Source organism: Pleurodeles waltl, chromosome 12, assembly GCF_031143425.1.
Source record: "Pleurodeles waltl isolate 20211129_DDA chromosome 12, aPleWal1.hap1.20221129, whole genome shotgun sequence".
In the NCBI taxonomy this organism is placed as follows: domain Eukaryota; kingdom Metazoa; phylum Chordata; class Amphibia; order Caudata; family Salamandridae; genus Pleurodeles; species Pleurodeles waltl.
Genome location: NC_090451.1, coordinates 143,000,839 through 143,018,557, shown reverse-complemented (window position 1 = coordinate 143,018,557; position 17,719 = coordinate 143,000,839). Strand labels below are relative to the sequence as shown.

Genomic DNA, 17,719 nt, shown 5'->3' with positions numbered 1-17,719 from the left:
AAATCAGCATTCTGAAAACTGATTTTGGCCACATCTCAATCGTACTGTGAGGGATGGGACAGGGAAGAAACAGGGTCAGTGGCCTGTATACACTGCGCATAAGTGGAGAGATTCTTTGGGAAGGTTTCAAGTAAGCTTGCCTTTGCTAACGTCAGAACCATTTCATGGTATGGCAGGCACAGTTCTCTTGTAGATGGGAAACCTGCAACCTCCCTCCCACCAGATCAGCCAACCCAGCAGACCACTTCACACTGTCTTTCTTCAGGAAATATGCCTGTTTTAAAGTACCTTGTAGTGGCATACTTACTGAATATATTTTTGGCAAGCTATCACAGCAGTGTGTCGCCATTACATGCCGGGGTGCCGGTGCCCCACTGTCTCTCAGTAACTGCACCGAGCCGGCCCTTTGCACACACCATTTAATAACCTGATATCAAACACGGTCTGTTTTATATAATTGTAAATGTCCCATATTAAGGCCTGTATGTCAGCCGCCGTCATGGCATGATCAAGGAATTAATTGCCGAACCTCTGCTGTCAAGCGAGATCAGTAATTTTTGGCATCGCTAATGCTCTACTTCTACATTTCTAAGCCAGTTGCCCGCATAGCCCATCAAATGTTGAACTTCAATAAAAGAAAGACAGGCAACTGTCAAGTTTCATAGGTAAAGGTTTATACATGAATTCATGGGACAAGCGCTTGACAGCTGCATACTCAATTTGCGGAACTTCCACTTGATGTTTTGTTCATGAAAACCACAAAAGGCATAAAAATGCATACCCCATCATGGTACAGAAATAATGATTACTTCAGCATTATATTCAAATATATAGCATGATGTTGATCTAAACGTACAGAAATGAAAAAATCATCAAAATATCCAGCCAATCAAAATTGAGTGTCAATCTAGTGATAGAAGCGTGATACAGAAATAGCTTGCATGCCCCAAAGTGGGGGCCTAGTACATTGTAAAATTTGATGACTATGCATAATTCCTACCTAATCAGATAACGGTCTAAAGTCTTTGGCTGCATATGGTCATAGATATGCCTAACTATTGCTGTCTTTGGGCAGGCAAGGCAATGCATACCACCATGTGGGATGTCTTTTGTGTACACCTTGCACTACAAGCTGTTCAGCAGAGTGCATAAGTTTATCTGAGATTATTGACCTTAGACACGTCTTGCAGGCCTTGTCATCATTGACTATCCCAGGATAGAGCGGGGGACTAAATGGTTTCTAGTAAAGATAAAATGGCTTCCGCAGTATTAGTAGCCATAGCATTGTTATTAGTGATACTCTTTACCCCAGAGATAGAGAAATCTATATTTTAATTTACTAACACAATATCTGTACCCGATACAGATGAGGATGAATTGAAACCCTCATTTGTAGTTTAGATAAAAGAAGATTATGTAACAAATGTTTATTCTGGATTAGTTCGAGAATGCACACAATATTTGAATGCAAAGGGTTGTTAGGTATGTGCGCACCTACCTTCGTTGGCTGACGAGTAGGTGGCATATCATCAGATTCCTTTGTCTTATGTTATTACCTGCAGCACTGTACTTAGCTTAGTTTATAGGCAACAACACTTTTAATCTTATTGTTTTAATTTGGATATGATTCTTTCAAAAGTACCTTTACTAAAAGTATGAATTTAAATCCACTGGCAAAATAAATGGAGACCACTTGGCATTATTTAGACCTTTTCTAAACAATGTACACTGTTGAGGTATACAAGAATAATCTAACTTGTTTGATGAGACCAGTAGAGAAAACACACATCATAATGATGGAAGAAAGGAGAACACACCTGCATGCAGTACTAATCAACACAAGGAAGTTTTGTAGACAGGAAAATGGAAGAAGATGACTACAGAAGAACAATGTCTTATCCAAAACTAAATTTAGAGAGGGTCATACATTTAAAGTATGTGTTTTTAGAAAACAAATTCAAAATACAAAGAGATTTGTAGGGAACAGTAATTATGAACACACATTGGAATTACCAGGAGGTACATGGCAAATTTGAAAGGGAGATGATCTAACTATACCTGGAGTTTACTTTATTTGTGGATAAAACACATATTGAAAAAACCTGCTGATTGCGACGGTATTTGTTATTTACGCTTATTATTTCCAAAGATGTATCATGTACATAGTTCAGATGCTTTGACAAGGACACCTGGACACAGACACACCTGTAGCATTACTGAAGGAACACAATTAGTGGGAGACACATTTGGAGCAATTATTCCAGCAGGAAGAGTGACAGTAAATGATACAAATATTAGAAAGCTTTGCTTTCAACAGTAGTGGACAAGCTGGCAACTAGTACATCCATAGCTTTATTAGCTGAATGGACAGAATTAGTAGCTGATAGATCAATGGTTATACAATACATATATGCTTTAGACATTGTACTTGCAAAAAAGGGAAGAGTCTGCAAGATGTTAAAAGTTGAACACTGTTGCACATACATTCCTGAAGAGTGAGAAAATCATAGAATATGCAATGAACTTTTCAGACTTAAAATTTGATTTGCAACCATTAGAGACCACTAGCATTGTAAATCATTTCACAAAGGGAGTTTCTGCAATAGTCAATTGGATTGCAACAGCGAGAGGAGGAATCCTCAAATCCATGTTAGTACCTATGTTAATTGTTGTTGTTGCCTGACCACCACAGTTTACAAAGCTATCAAAATATTTTTGAGAAAAGAAAGAACAGACAGATTAAGAAAGATTTAGAATTAAGTGATTGCATTAACACAAAATACAAAAGACTGAAACAAATAGATTTTGAAAAGAAAAAGAAAAGTCTAACCGAAGACAAAGGTGAGCTCTGAAATGATCTGTGCATTATTTGTATGAGGGGAAAATTGCTGATACATTTTAAAAAAATGAAAATGAATATAATTAGCATGTAGGAATAATGTGTAGGTCTCAGAAGAAAAGCAATATTTTAAAAGAAAGTGAGAGCACTAGGCTTTCATGTTTACCGTGTATTTAGTTTAAATAGCTGCAGAATGCAGTTTTTGCAAGGCTTGACCCAGGTAAGGAATGTGAAATGTTAAACTTTAGAAAAGCTGAGATGATGTTAAAGTTATGATTCAGTAAATAAGGATGTTAGATTTTGACCTTAGCATAAGCTTGCTCTTCATGAAATATAAAAATGTATTAAAATGTTTAGCTTAATATCCGCAGAATCTTTCAATACTCACAATACACTAGTTTGGTGAAATACACAAGAAAGGTATGTTTTAATAAAGTAAGGCAAAGGCCTAATCATGAACTGTAGCTTTCTTATAGTAAATGGTGGGAACTCTTCTGTGACTCTGCAAGTGTTTCACATAATGTTTCATTCTAATGTTTAATATTTATGAGCTATTGGCTTCTGAATTCTTACACAACAGAAGATTTCCTGTTTCAAAAAGACACCATAAGTTGATTGTATGAGATGACTGAAGAAGGAAAGAGCTTATTGCAAATTGTTGATATGTGTGTGTACCTAAATTAGGCTGAGACTGTCCACACACTCTCTTGAAGAGCACGCTTCTCAGATTCATTCTGAGAGACTCACTCATTTTACCTGCCTGAATCTACACTACTTTGAGGTTTTACTGAGTTTCCTGAGCTTCTCTTTATGGGACGTTCTGCCTTGATTAATAAAGCTTCATGCTTTCACTTCTTGAATAGGAGCACTTTATGGGTTTTAACTGGTGCTTTTCCATCATTCTCCAGTTTTAGAATAGAAACCTTTCCTTTATGGAACATGCTTTATGCATTTGCTCTGATGATATTCAATTATATTATCAATTAAATGATTAGGTCTGATATTGATTAATAAATATATACTTACTAAAATATCTTAAATAAAGCTTTGGGACTCACACCAACTATTATCATTGACTCCCAAGAGATTGAAACTGAAACAATGATGATTAGATTATTTGATTTGCAGCTCTTGATTAATTCTCACTTACATCTAAGGTCTTTCAGTCTAGGCTCAGCAACAGCGGAACTGCTGATTTGATGAGTTGGTAAGATTACGCTGTAAACCAAATATTTATTTAACGGTCCTCGTTCCACCAAAGTCCATTCTAAAAACATTCATCTTCTTGAAAGGAGGAAGAATTGGCAAATTAGGCAACCAGGCATCAGTCTGCAATCGCTGGGCATCATCGGCATCATTACACACATTATTTACCATTCTATGTTTCTATACCAGCTAATACTTACAGCGCTGGTAGGTGGTACCATTGATTGAGAAAGAGCCATAGGTTTGTTCAAATAGATTGAGTATAGAAAACCATTACAGAGTTATTATGAGGAAAGAAGTTCACTTCTGGCATGTAAGAATGTACTGAGTGTGAGAATAAGTGTCAACAAATTGAGCTTTATTCAAAGACTGGGAATGGGAACATTAAAGATCATGTATAGAAAACAGGGTGGGCAGGGCAAGATTGGACTCATCTATGTGGTGACATGTGGGTGGAGCTGATGCCCTAACATAGATCCCATTGGTAATTTATAAGATGTTCCTTCAAGATACACATTCTCAGCTCTTTTCAGAACTGCAGTGTGATGGGGCACATCTAATATGTGGAGAGATGGTCTTAACACTTAAGTCCAAGTGGGAGCTTTAAAATCAAATTACTTCAGATATCTTTCTCCAATACTAGCTGCTCTGTTAAAAGAACAAACCTATTTATATCCTTGCAGAAGGCATCCATTGTGGGAAACACAGCTTTCTCCATAATGAGGAAGCAAACCAGACCACCATCATGGATCTCTTTAGAAATTGAGAGTAATTGAGAAAGGAAATGTATCTTCACATTTCTTGGGTCAAAGCCGAAAAGATCAATATCTGCTCGGTGAAAGCTGCCTTTTAGCGGCACTCTAACTGCAGGGTTTCCCAGGCTTAGCATGTTGGGTTCCTCTGAGTTGTCAGCCATCCAGGTGACTCCTTTGGTAAGGAGGTAGTCCAGGTTAAGTTTCAATGGATAAACTGGCAGCCAGTTTTGGATAAGCATCTTTGCTGGCAGGAGTTTTTCAATCACTGTCTGATTTGTACAAACCCTCATCACGTCCTGCGCCCCCAAAGTCATTGGTGGCTGGAAACACTGCCCCTCCTTCTCCATTCGAGAGATGAGGACTTGGACCTTTTCTTTTACTTCCTCAGCCTTGAACATGAGGGACAGTACAGCCTGGCATAAAACAGAGAAACCATTATGCGACTTGTTTGCAATGGAGCATTCATTAAAAGCTCATTGTACATATTTACATATATTACATATCATTTTAGCAATATCAGAGACATTGTAAAGCACATTCCAATCAAATAACGTCTTTCTGCATCACACATCACAGTCAAATACCTTCCCTCTACACTTCATATGACATCTAAAGGGCCTCTCTTGACACCTCATGTCGCAGGCATGTTTCTCTCTTCACACTCCTTTTGTTTCCGATTCCCCCTTCTGCAGTCTCTGTTCTATTTTTTCCACTCTGCCCATCTCCCATAGAAGTCTCAACGTCTCTTGCCAGTTTTAAAACACCTATCTTAGGATTCTCCCCTTCTCATTCTGCACAGGACTGAGTAAGGGCCAGATGTAGCAAATGATTTGCGAGTCGCAAACGGCGAAAATCGCCATTTGCGAGGCGCAAATGCCTCTTTGCTATGCAGAAATGCATATTGCGAGTCGGGACCGACTCGCAATATGCATTTCAGAATCGCAAATAGGAAGGGGTGTTCCCTTCCTATTTGCGATTCGGAGTGGAATGTAATACCATTTGCTACCGCATATGCGGTCGCAAAGGGTATCGCAGTTACCATCCACTTCAAGTGGATGGTAACCCACTCGCAAATTGGAAGGGGTCCCCATGGGACCCCTTCCAGTTTGTGAATGGACCCAAAAAATTTTTTTCAGGGCAGGTAGTGGTCCAAGGGACCACTGCCTGCCCTGAAAAAATACCGAAACTAAAGGTTTCGTTTTTTTTGTTTTTAAGTGCAGCTCGTTTTCCTTTAAGGAAAACGGGCTACACTTAAAAAAAAAAAAATGCTTTATTGAGAAAGCAGTCACGAACATGGAGGTCTGCTGACGTCAGCAGGCCTCCATGTTTGCGAGTGCCTAGACTCAATATGGGGCCGCAATTTGCGACCCACCTCATGAATATTAATGAGGTGGGTCATTGCGACCCCATAGCGAGTCGCAGACGGTGTCTGAGACACCATTCTGCATACCAATTTGCGACTTGCAAATTGCGAGTCGCAGGGACTCGCAATTTGCAAATCGCAAATTGGCATTTTCCTGCATCTGGCCCTAAGTCCTGGATAGGTGGTTGTCTATTGGAGTGGTTACCACTAGAAACTTGACCTGTATGTCAAAGGTAGATCTGTCATACCCCATTCTGTCTGTGTTGTTTACCCCATTGTTGCCACTGTTTTCTAGTTGGGCAGGTGTCATGTATTCTACTGTGCACTTTATTTGTCCATGCTATGTAATTAAGTGCAAATGCTCGGAATTTCAGTTTGAACACAAAGATGGTGCTGATTACTGGAAGTCCTGCTGACCTCCAAGTTACCTGAATGCTCAGTGGCATAACACAGGCCCTGCAGCCCCTGCAGTGTGGGGGGGGGGGGGTGGAGCTCCAGGGGGCCACCTCAGCACAGTTCCCTGGCCTGAAAACTCCTGATTGAGTTCAGAGGGGGTCCCTCCATGTACCTTGCAGGGGGCTCCTCACGTTTTGTTATGCCACTGGGTATGCTTGCTTGCTTGTTTATTCCTTCAGCTGCTCTGCCAGGCCTCCATTTCCAGACTCCGTCTCCTGCCAGAGACAGCATTCTAATTGGCAGGAAACAGTCAGCAATCTTCTAGAAGGCTCCAAACTAACACTTGCATGACAGGTTATAAATACTGCTTTCAAAGAATGATTGGCTTCTTCAATCTCTTTTAAGAGAGAGCTGCGTCTCCCATGAACGCCATCCTTGGGCTCCGAGCCACACAACCTGAAACAAGAATATCCTGGACATTTTAGCCTGGAAGCCAGAGGCCCTCAACCCCTCTTGGAACTCCATCTCTTTGAGGCAGCTTCCAACAATATTGAACTCTGGAATCTGGTCGATCAGCCAGCACCACAGTGTCCTCATCACCTCAACTGCAACCATATTTTCACTGTTTAATACTCAAACTATTCTGGCTCATTACTTGGACCTCAGGTTAGTGCACTAACCGGGCACTTCTAGTTTTGGTATGCCCTTTTTCACCTCAGCAGTTTGAATAAGAAAGTATTGGCTAACGGAAAATTACTTGTTTTGTGAAGTAACACAATATTTAGGACAGATAAAGATTTTGGAATCATCTGAGCAGAGTCTGAAGGATACATTCTTGGGATTCAGTACAGGAGTTTGTGCTCATGACTCAAATTCCTTACAGTATTTCTTGTTTGGTATGTTTATCAAGGACTTGCACCTCAAATTGATTGGAAAGCATTTATGTATTTTTTAATGATTGTGTTCTTGTTGCAAAGTACCTCTCCTGACTGAAGGAGTGCACCTAGCAACTAAAACTTGCGGTGTCCTGCTCAGAAGGAATAATACCTACCCTCCTTTTCAATAGAGCTCCAGTTGCACCAGAACATATCTCTCTCTCTCTCTCTCTCTCTCTCTCTCTCTCTCTCTCGTTAGCCACTGGTATCAGCCATTTCTTCTGAAACTATGGATTAACCTCAAGAGGAAGTGGTATAATATATTTGCTTCCATAGAAGTCCTGGGAATTCAGGTGAGTGGCCATTGGTGTGACAAGATTTTTCACAGGGTGTGGAGCCTTCCTCCTGGTCTCGCACTACTCCTGTGCCAAGATACATAAAGGCTAAATAGGTGTGTGTAGAACTTACCTCATACATCCTTGGAAACTGTCATGGTAGAAATACTGGTAGGTTAACCCAATGCATCTATAACCATTGTCAATCCTCTAGATCTTTTACCTCCCTCTAACCTCTATTTTCAGTTCAATGTTAGTGGCAAGGGGTCTGCAGAATCCATATTTATAGTGGGCTTCTGGAGTATACTGTAGACTTTGGGCTGCACAAGAAGATATTTCAGCTAAAGCACCATCCTCATCTGTGCACTCCTGAGGAATTGATAATGTTGGCACCTGGTATCTATCTTGTCCACAACCTTGTCACAGACTTCTTTTGTGAGCATAAATTGAGTCTTAAGGCCTACTCATCCTTTGTGTGCTCTAGTAGAGGAAGATGATCCATGTAATAGATGGGTGGCCCTTAAAGGTAAGCTCTACCCACATTCAATGAAGAGTTGTCTACATCTTCATGACTGGTCCACTAGGACGAAAATACCCTGAAGTGTTCTAAAGACGGAAATGCAGACAGATCTAATTTTGCAATTGTGTGCCCTTCTTTGTTCATCCAATCATGAAAGAGATATATTCTTCTTGTTTGTTCTGACCCTTCCATAAATCCTTCTCTCTTACACTCTCTCTCCCTTCCAAGATGTAAATCTTTTTCTCCTGTGCTCATCTTCCCCTACAGGAGGTTTATCCTCCACTTCTGAGCCCACCCTCCCAATCTAAGAAGTAACCCCTTCTTTTCTTTGCTCATCCTCCAATATACTTTTTGTCTTCTGTTCTCACACTCCCTCATAGGGCCTAGTTCACAATCCCACATTATACGCAACTCCCTCTCTTTGCTATATCCCTTACGTATAAAAGTGTCTTATTTTCCTGTGGAACAAGTATCTCCCCCTAACCCTTATAAGAAACCACCTAAAATCGAATTTTCACCTCTCACATGCCACTTCTTTTACTCTTCAACTTTAATCTTTAACCCCCTTGTTACTTTCTGTTCATGTTTCTAGTCCCATAAGCCCCTTAGTCTGCCCTCTTACCTTGGAATGAAGAAGTCTGTACTTATAAAGCATGCTTGAGGGAGGATCCTGCATTCTTGTTAATCTTATGACTTTAACAGCAGGGAACTCTGTCTTTAAAAAATCCTCAACATGGTCCAGCATCAGTCGAGTGATGCCTCGCCCCCTCTCCCAAGGCGCCACCCTCAAGCCTTCTGAAACAGCAGTGCTTCCCTCATCCACCAGGCAGACTGAGTCCAAAGCCACCTAAAATGAGATAATCAGACAGTCAGAGATAAAACAATGGAGACAATCAGACACAAACAGCGAGGAAACCAAATCCAAGAGCATTGCTTAGTCGGTGCAATTCAGGCTTCATGAGTCTAGGATTTCCTGACCAGCACAAGTGTATAGCCAACTAATGCAAGCATTGGCAAAGTCAATAAGTCTGGTGTTGAATGCCAGGGTTTTTGACTTCGGCAATTTTCGTTTTATTCTCTCATGATTTTTCTAAACCTTTATTGATGGGGGCACGTGTCAGCCCCTCATCAATCTAACAAAAGTGGCTAAAAGGAAAACATTTTTTTGGTCTAAAAACGCACACTACTATAGAGGCCCCTGTCACTAAAGGTAATTATTTTGTGTAGGGATGTGATACTTATGAAACAGCAGCATGCCATCCGTCACAGTGAAGTCAGCCAATGGATGAAGTGGGCTGACTCATTGACCATTGATGCATGCTGGAGTGGGTCGAAGACAGATATGAATGACGCAATACCAGAGTAATGAATAAAGTCTGACTTAAAACCCCTATAACTATGTTATCTACATAATTTTAGTGAAATAAAAAGATCTTGGCTAACTCTAGATCTAAAAAGCCAGTCGGTCTGGATTTAGCAAATGCTACACATAGCCTGATAATTGGTACCCATATTGCCTTTGTTATGACTGGACTTATAAATTGCAAGGCCAGTGTGTCAGTAATAGAAAATGATAAGGTCTCTGAGAAGCAGGTGTGATTTTTGAATGACCTAGCCCCACAGCAGCAAATTTCCAAGTTAGAGAATCACAGAATGTCCACCAACTGCAGAATACCAGCATGTCAACCCTGTAGAGAGCCATCCGGCCTCTCCTATAATTTGTATCATGTTCCGCGCGTCCGGGAGGAGCGCGGAACCGAGCCTATAAATAAAGAGGGGGCTGCACTGACGCAGTTCTTCCCCAGTAGCACACTTAAGTGTATGCGTGTTCTTTTAAGCGCAGCGAACAGGCCCCACGTCTACACTGGCGACGAGTGGGCCCATGAACCCTGCGCCGTGCAGGAGCAAAAAAAAAAAGGAAGACGAGTTCGGAGCCTACCCGAACGCACCCATGACGACCGGCGACCACGCTCACCCCGACCCAGACGGAGGAAAAGAAACGTGCTTGAGACCTACCAGAGCGGGTCCGCCGCACCACTGGTGGAGGCCGCTGTGCGCCCGCTGGGTCACAGCCCATCTGCACCCGGCGGGCGCTAATCGGCACTGCGGGGGTCGCTGACGCGGACCCAGGAACGACGAGGCGGCCCGACCTCGGACGGTCAGTCAGCTCCAGCGCTCCCGTCCGAGGCCTGCGTACACCATGTGGGAGGCAGGATCCACGTGTGCTCTCGTTTGCCGGGAAACGGCAATGAGAACACACGGCCGCGCTCCCCGAGCGAGGGACGCGCTGATTTGAGCAGAGCGCCTGAATTTAGGAGCAGAAGAGCTCCGTGAAAAAAAAATATTAAATAAAGGCAAAATTCACAATAGAGACACGGCAAAGAGCACAATAGATAGAAACGGAGGAAAAAGAGAAGCCCCAAACATAAAAACAAAAAATTATAAATAAATAAGAAGCAGTGAAAAGGGGCATTACAGTACAGTGGAAAAAAAAAAAAAAGATAAATAAAAGGAACTCAAGAGACATAACCACATTAAAGGCACTAGAAGAAAAAAAAAATCACCCAAAGATATAGTCAGAAAGGAAGATGAGTGCACCACAGCAAGACAATCCTCAGCCGCCTGCGCAAGTAAACACCAGGGCTCATTCCTCAGTCACCGCGCTGCCTCCATTCAGCCAACTAATTGATCCGGCCACTGCAGCGCCTGTGGCTCAATCGACTGGAAAACTACTTCTGCGCTACTAGAGAAACAGACGGAGCAGTACGCAGATCCCTCATGCTGCTAATGGGGGGAGATGAACTGCATGAGTTATTTGATGCACTCCCAGACACAGGGGATAAGTCAGATTTTGACGCCGCAGTCCTAGCATTAAACAGACATTTTGACCCACAACTAAACTCAGACTATGAACGCTTCAAGCTTCGCCAAGCTCAACAAACTGATGTCGAGTCAATGGACATGTTTTACGCGCGGCTGAGAAAACTAGCAAGTTCGTGCGTAGGGCTTAATCAGCAAGAAGAGATCAGAGCCCAGATCATCCAAGGGTGCCGATCCAACGCCCTGAGAAAACTCATCCTACGCCAGCAAGGCATCTCTCTTGATGACATACTGGTCCTGGCACGATCACACGAACTGTCGGCAGTGCGGGCGGATGCCATTGCAGCGGTCATGGGTCAATCGATGGCAGCTTCGTCCAACACACACCCACTTCAAGTAAAGGAAGAGCAGATAGAGGCCATTCACGCTCGCCCACTGTCAGGACGCAGGCCGAACTTTTTCAGGTCCAGTGAACGCACCTGCGGCAGCTGCGGGTATGAACACAGGACAACGTCAGGATGCCCGGCAAAAGGGGAAACGTGTAACCAGTGCGGCAAGAACAACCATTTTGCCAAAGGATGCAGGTCAGGACGAAACAAGCCAGTAGACCAGACGGGAAAAGACGCCAAAGTCAGGAGTGTGAGTAAAGGCAAGTATGACTCTAAGGAAAGCACAACTCAAGGGATGCCCGTCTTTGAAGAAGATGAAGACGAAGACATCTTTGTAATCTCGTTCACCGGTGCGAGACAACAAAAGAAGCGACCGCCACCAATGAGCAACATACAAGTCAATGGCATGTCAGCAACAGTACTCATCGATACGGGGGCATCTGTTAACGTAATGGATGACACCCTGTTCCGACAGCTGGTCCCGACACCATCTCTTACCCCAACTACCACCAAAATATACCACTACGGAGGTCGAGAGCCACTGCCGCTGAAAGGCACGATAGAAGTGTCTGTGGCCAGTGGAAGTGTTTCAACACAAGCAAAATTTTATGTGGTAACAGGAGACCGAGGTACACTGTTGGGGTGTCACACTGCGGAGGAGCTGGAACTGGTGTTCTTTGCACAACAAATATACGAATCACATGTCGAACAGCTGGTTGGGGAGTTTCCGCAGTTATTTGAAGGGCTGGGACGGTTAAAAGGCAAACAAGTCAAACTTCACATAGATCCAAGCGTCCCGCCAGTTGCTTTGAGACATCGGCGTGTGCCATTCCATTTACGACCGGCAGTGGAAAAGGAGTTGCAGTTACTTGAAAGTCAAGGAGTAATTGAAAAGGTAGAAGGGCCAACACCATGGGTTTCACCTCTGGTAATAGCGCCGAAACCTAAGCAACCTGGTGCCATTCGTCTTTGTGTCGACATGCGCATACCCAACAAAGCCATCAAGAGGGAGAGGCACATAACACCTACCATGGACTATATTATAGCCGATCTGAATGGAGCACAGTGGTTTTCAAAATTGAACCTGAATGCTGGGTATCATCAGCTAGAATTGGATCCAGAGAGTAGGAACATCACCACATTCTCAACACATGTGGGGCTCCGGCGGTACAAGCAGTTGAGCTTTGGGGTGTCCTTTGCTGCCGAGGTTTTCCAGAATGCTATTCGAGAGACTTTGTCTGGACTACCAGGGGTAATAAATCTAAGTGATGACATCCTCATACACTCTAAGACAAGAGACGAACACCATCACCACTTGAGAGCTACGTTGCAGAGGCTAGCAGAGGCAGGGCTGACGCTCCACAGAAAAAAATGTGCGTTTTATCAAACGTCGGTGGAATTTTTTGGTTATGTGTTCTCTAAAGAAGGTTTGCAAGTAGACCCATGGAAAGCTGACGCCATTCGGCAAGCCATGATTCCGAAGAATCCCACAGAAGTGAGAAGTTTCCTAGGCATGGCCACCTATTGCGGAAGGTTCATTCCACAGCTCGCTACTATGGCAGAACCACTCCGACAACTCACGAAGGGAGTACAGAGGTGGGAATGGAGCCCGGCTGCAGACAAAGCGTTCACAGACATCAAAGCAGCGCTATTAGATAAAGCCACCATGGTGTACTTCAATCCCCATCGACGGACGGAGGTCGTGGTTGATGCTAGTCCCGTAGGCCTCGGTGCCGTTCTTCTCCAAGAACAGAATCACCAGGAGTGGGTTCCGGTTGCATATGCCAGCAGGGCATTGTCTGCAGTTGAGACCAGATATGCACAGATTGAGCGAGAAGCGTTAGCTATTCAATGGGCGTGCAGACATTTTCATCTGTACTTATATGGACAGGAATTTCAAGTGGTAACTGACCACAAGCCTTTAGTGTCTCTGTTTGCTGGAGGTATGCGTCTGGCGCCTCCACAAATAGAGCGGTGTGCCGTTCTGCTTCAGCCCTATCGATTTACTGTGGTCTATCTAAAGACTTTGTTTGTCCTCTATACTAGTCACCGGTTAAATCCTGGTCCAGTGACGGCACCCCGCAGGGGTTTTGCAAAATGAGAACACGAAAAAGTTGTTTCCAGAATTTGAAGTGAACCACTACCCTATTTCTGCGTTACTATTTCTTTTGTTTTGTTTGAGTCGCAGGCTCTCCATTGTGGACTTTTGTTTGGGTCGGGTTAAATGTGTGCATTTGTTCTACTGGCCCGTGTGAATTAAAACATGGGAGGGATGTAGAGAGCCATCCGGCCTCTCCTATAATTTGTATCATGTTCCGCGTGTCCGGGAGGAGCGCGGAACCGAGCCTATAAATAAAGAGAGGGCTGCACTGACGCAGTTCTTCCCCAGTAGCACACTTAAGTGTATGCGTGTTCTTTTAAGCGCAGCGAACAGGCCCCACGTCTACAAACCCGACCCTGAAAGATATGTGCAAAACGTATGCAATTTTTGTTTGCAGAAGATACAAAATTGTTTGAAAATGACACAAAAGAATATGCGTTTCTTGACATTTGATGGGCAGGTGGCTCCCATGTAACTCACCCCACATAGAAAAAATTAGCGAAATTGGTGCACTGCACCCTATTGATGAGGCAGCCATTGTGGGACTAGACTGATAGAAGTTTTAAGACCTCTGGCTAGTGGTTCCTGCTTTTGCCCATTTTCTCACCTGTGTTATGTGGTATCTCTCATTTTCCTCAACTTCCATCACTTCAGCTGGCCTTTTGGCCATTCTTTTTCATTCACATGTTTTGAGTGTTTTAATTTTCAGACACGTTTTCAAATTTTTAGGTCTAGCGAGCAAGCACTTCTGACATGTTAGTATTGTGGGCATTTAACCACGTCCACCTCACACTCATCACTTTCACTCGCTCCTGGGCTTGCCTTTCAAAAATCCTTTGACATCATAGTAAATGCTTTACGTTTATCCCGCCTTGTGGGGGTTTTGTTACCATCCTTTAAGACCGCCCCCTTACATGGAATATTGCACCTTTGCCGATATGTTTGACTGTGAGCGAATGTATTTTTCCTTTCATGTGTCTCATTCGCGTTCATGCTCATGACTGTTTGTCGCTTTGAATCGGCTCGCTTATGTCAACTAATGTTTTACTTTTCATTTGGATTAAAGCCATGAGAGCGTTATTTCCACCGTATGCCTCACCAGTGGTGGTGCTTGGTGGAAAGCAGACTTGCCATGTCTTCTACTGATTCTTACTGCAAAAAGAGCCCACACTGCTGTTTAAGTGTGTTGCTTATTGGTAACATTCCCTCCTCTTTTAGGTGTTTTTTATCTAACTAGTTATTTCTGCTTCCCACCACTCTGTATGTTTACTAGGGGGCGTTGTTATCTTACGAGCATCATTGACGTTTTCACAAAAGTTTATGAATGACACAAAAGGCCTATGCGACTTGGGCATTCTCATGAAACCGGGACTTGACAGAGTTTCTAATGTCGAGTGACAATATATGACCCTCAATACAAACTGATTGGGAGTGTCACAGTACTGGCAAGAAAAAGCCAGAGGAAACTACACTGCACACAATTTGACTTGCTACAGTACATTTAATGGACAGTACCAGCACTTGTCAGCCCTGCTGCAATACATTTCATGGGACAGTAGCTGCACTTCAAAGCTCTGATGAAGTACATTTAATAGGACAGTTCCAGCACTTCTCAGCCCCGCTGCAATACATTTATTGGGGCAGTACATGCACTTCTAAGCCCTGCTGCTATACATTTAATGGGACATTACATGGACTTCTAAGCTCTGCTGCAATATATTTAATAGGATAGTACCTGCATGTATAAGCCTTGATGCAATATATTTAATGGCACATTTCCTGGACTTCTAAGCTCTTCTTCAATGCATTTAATGGGACAGTACCTGCATGTTTAAGGTCTGCTGCAAAACATTTAATGGGACAGTATCTGCACTTCTAAGCCCTGCTGCAATACATTAATGGGTCAGTACATGCACTTATAAGCTCTGCTGCAATACATCTCTAATGGCTGGGATGTTTGCAGCTTTTTTTTACAGCTGAGAGTAGTTAGAGTTTTAAGGACTTTGGGGCATATTTATACTCTGTTTGTGCTGAATTAGCATCTTTGTTTTATTCTTATTCAGCGCAAACACAATGCCATATTTATATTTGATGCTAGACCCGTCTAGCATCAAAATATAGGTGTTAACGTAATTTTTTCGGATGTGTGAAACCTCTTTGCATCAATGAGATGCAAGGTAGGCGTTCCCGTCCAACAAATGACTCCAACCCCCTAGCACCATATTTATCCACCTGGGCAAAAAAGACGTACGGGTGGGAAGCGGATCCAAAAAATGACGTTAACTCCGATTTGCATCAAAATTTAACGCCTAGGTCAGGACAGGCGTTACAATGAGGCAAACGCATCCCTACTTAAAGAAAACACACAGAAGCAACATCACCAACCCACAGGGGAAGATGGAGGTGATACTGATCCAGCTTGCGAGATGACACAGAAGACAGCAACAACTACAGCAATCACCATCACCACAATGCTGCCCACAAAGGCAACGCAGAAGGCAGGAGAGGCTCTTCAGAAGTAGGACAACCCTCCTTGGCCTCAGGGACCAGTACAACAAAAGGACCTACAGACTGAACCGGCAAGCCATACTACACCTGCTGCACCACATTGAGCCACTAATCACAGCTAGCCTGCAGACCCCACACAACATACCACCTGTAACAAAGCTGCTAGCTGTCCTGCACAAGCTGGCAAGTGGCTCATTCCAAACAACAGGTGCCTTGGTTGCTGGTGTCTCACAGTCGTCATTCTCTGTATACCTGCCAAAGGTATTGGCCGCAATAATCTCCCTTACACCCTGTGAAATCAGCTTCCCCTTCAGCCAGCAAAAGCAGCAGTAGACACAACAGGGGTTCTGCCAAATCCATGGCTTCACCCATGTGCTCAGTGCAATTGACTGCATCCATGTCTGGCTCGTACCACCTGCAGCAACCAAGCACTTATACCGGAATCACAAGCACACGTATTCCATTAATTAATGTGCAGGGCATAGAGGACCACCTGGGACTATTCATAAACATTTTGGCAAAGTAATCTGGGAGTGTCCATGACGCCTTCATATTCCAGCACAGCAGGATCAATGAACAATTCCAGGATGGACAATATGGAAATGGCCTACTTGCGGGGAAGTCAGCAAACCTAGCAATATACACACAACACACCAACCCTGTAGAACACCCAAGACATGCACCACTACATTACCACATGGCCAGGGTAGCACACATGTGCATGTAACAACACATATGCAGATGCATCTGCGCTATGTAACGAACGATGTCTCCAAAAGATTCAAGTACCCAAAGTTTGCAACTTTTACATAGCTACTGCCGCGGAGAAAGAATTTCTGCTGCCCAAACAGTATTCATCTTACAAAGATGTATTTGATGAGAAAGGAGCAGAGGCTCTACCTCCTCATAGATCTTATGACTGTCAAATTGATCTAGCCCCAGGTGCGATACTTCCCAACTGTCGTGTATATGCCCTGTCAGAACATGAAAATCAACATTTACGAAAATACCTAGATCAATTTTTGGAGAATGGCTTCATTCGCCCCTGTAAGTCTCCTGCAGCTTAGCCTTTGTTTTTTGATCCAAAAGCTAATGGAGAACTTCAAACTTGCATCGACTATAGGGGTTTGAACAAAGTCACCATCAAGAATAAATGTCCTTTACCCCTAATTCCGGTCTTATTGGAACAAGTAAAGAGAGCAAAAATCTACACAAACCTTGACCTTCAAGGTGCTTATCATTTGGTCAGAATGAGAGAGGGTGACAAATGGAAAACAGCGTTCAAGACAAGATATGGCCTTTTTGAATATACCGTCATGCCTTTTGGTCTGTGTAATGCTCCAGCAGCATTTCAATTTTTCTTGAAAGACGTTCTTAGAGAATACCTTGACATATTTGCCATAGTCTACATCGATGACATTTTGATCTACTCAGACAATGAAAACGAACATGTCCAACATGTCAAGAAAATTCTTGCAGCCCTTCGAATACACCATTTATATTGCAAACTAACCAAGTGTGAGTTTCATGTTACCACAGTTGAGTTTTTAGGGGTTATTCTTACCCCTCAAGGTATGGTGATGGCAGAAAAGAAAGTAAAAGCCATATCTGA

The 17,719-nt window shown here is 43.2% G+C and overlaps 1 protein-coding gene across 1 annotated transcript in view; it reads right to left on the bottom strand.

Moving 5' to 3' along the window:
* Positions 1 to 671: 671 nt before the first annotated feature.
* LOC138268277 (histidine N-acetyltransferase-like) overlaps positions 672 to 17,719 on the bottom strand; it is a 70,282-nt gene continuing 53,234 nt past the window's right edge. The window contains exons 2-3 of the mRNA XM_069217770.1: positions 8,912 to 9,136; positions 672 to 5,213 (exon numbers count right to left, since the gene is read on the bottom strand). Of these exons, the coding sequence (XP_069073871.1) occupies positions 4,665 to 5,213; positions 8,912 to 9,136 (774 nt within the window). The 3' untranslated portion in view covers positions 672 to 4,664. The remainder of the gene's footprint in view (positions 5,214 to 8,911; positions 9,137 to 17,719) is intronic.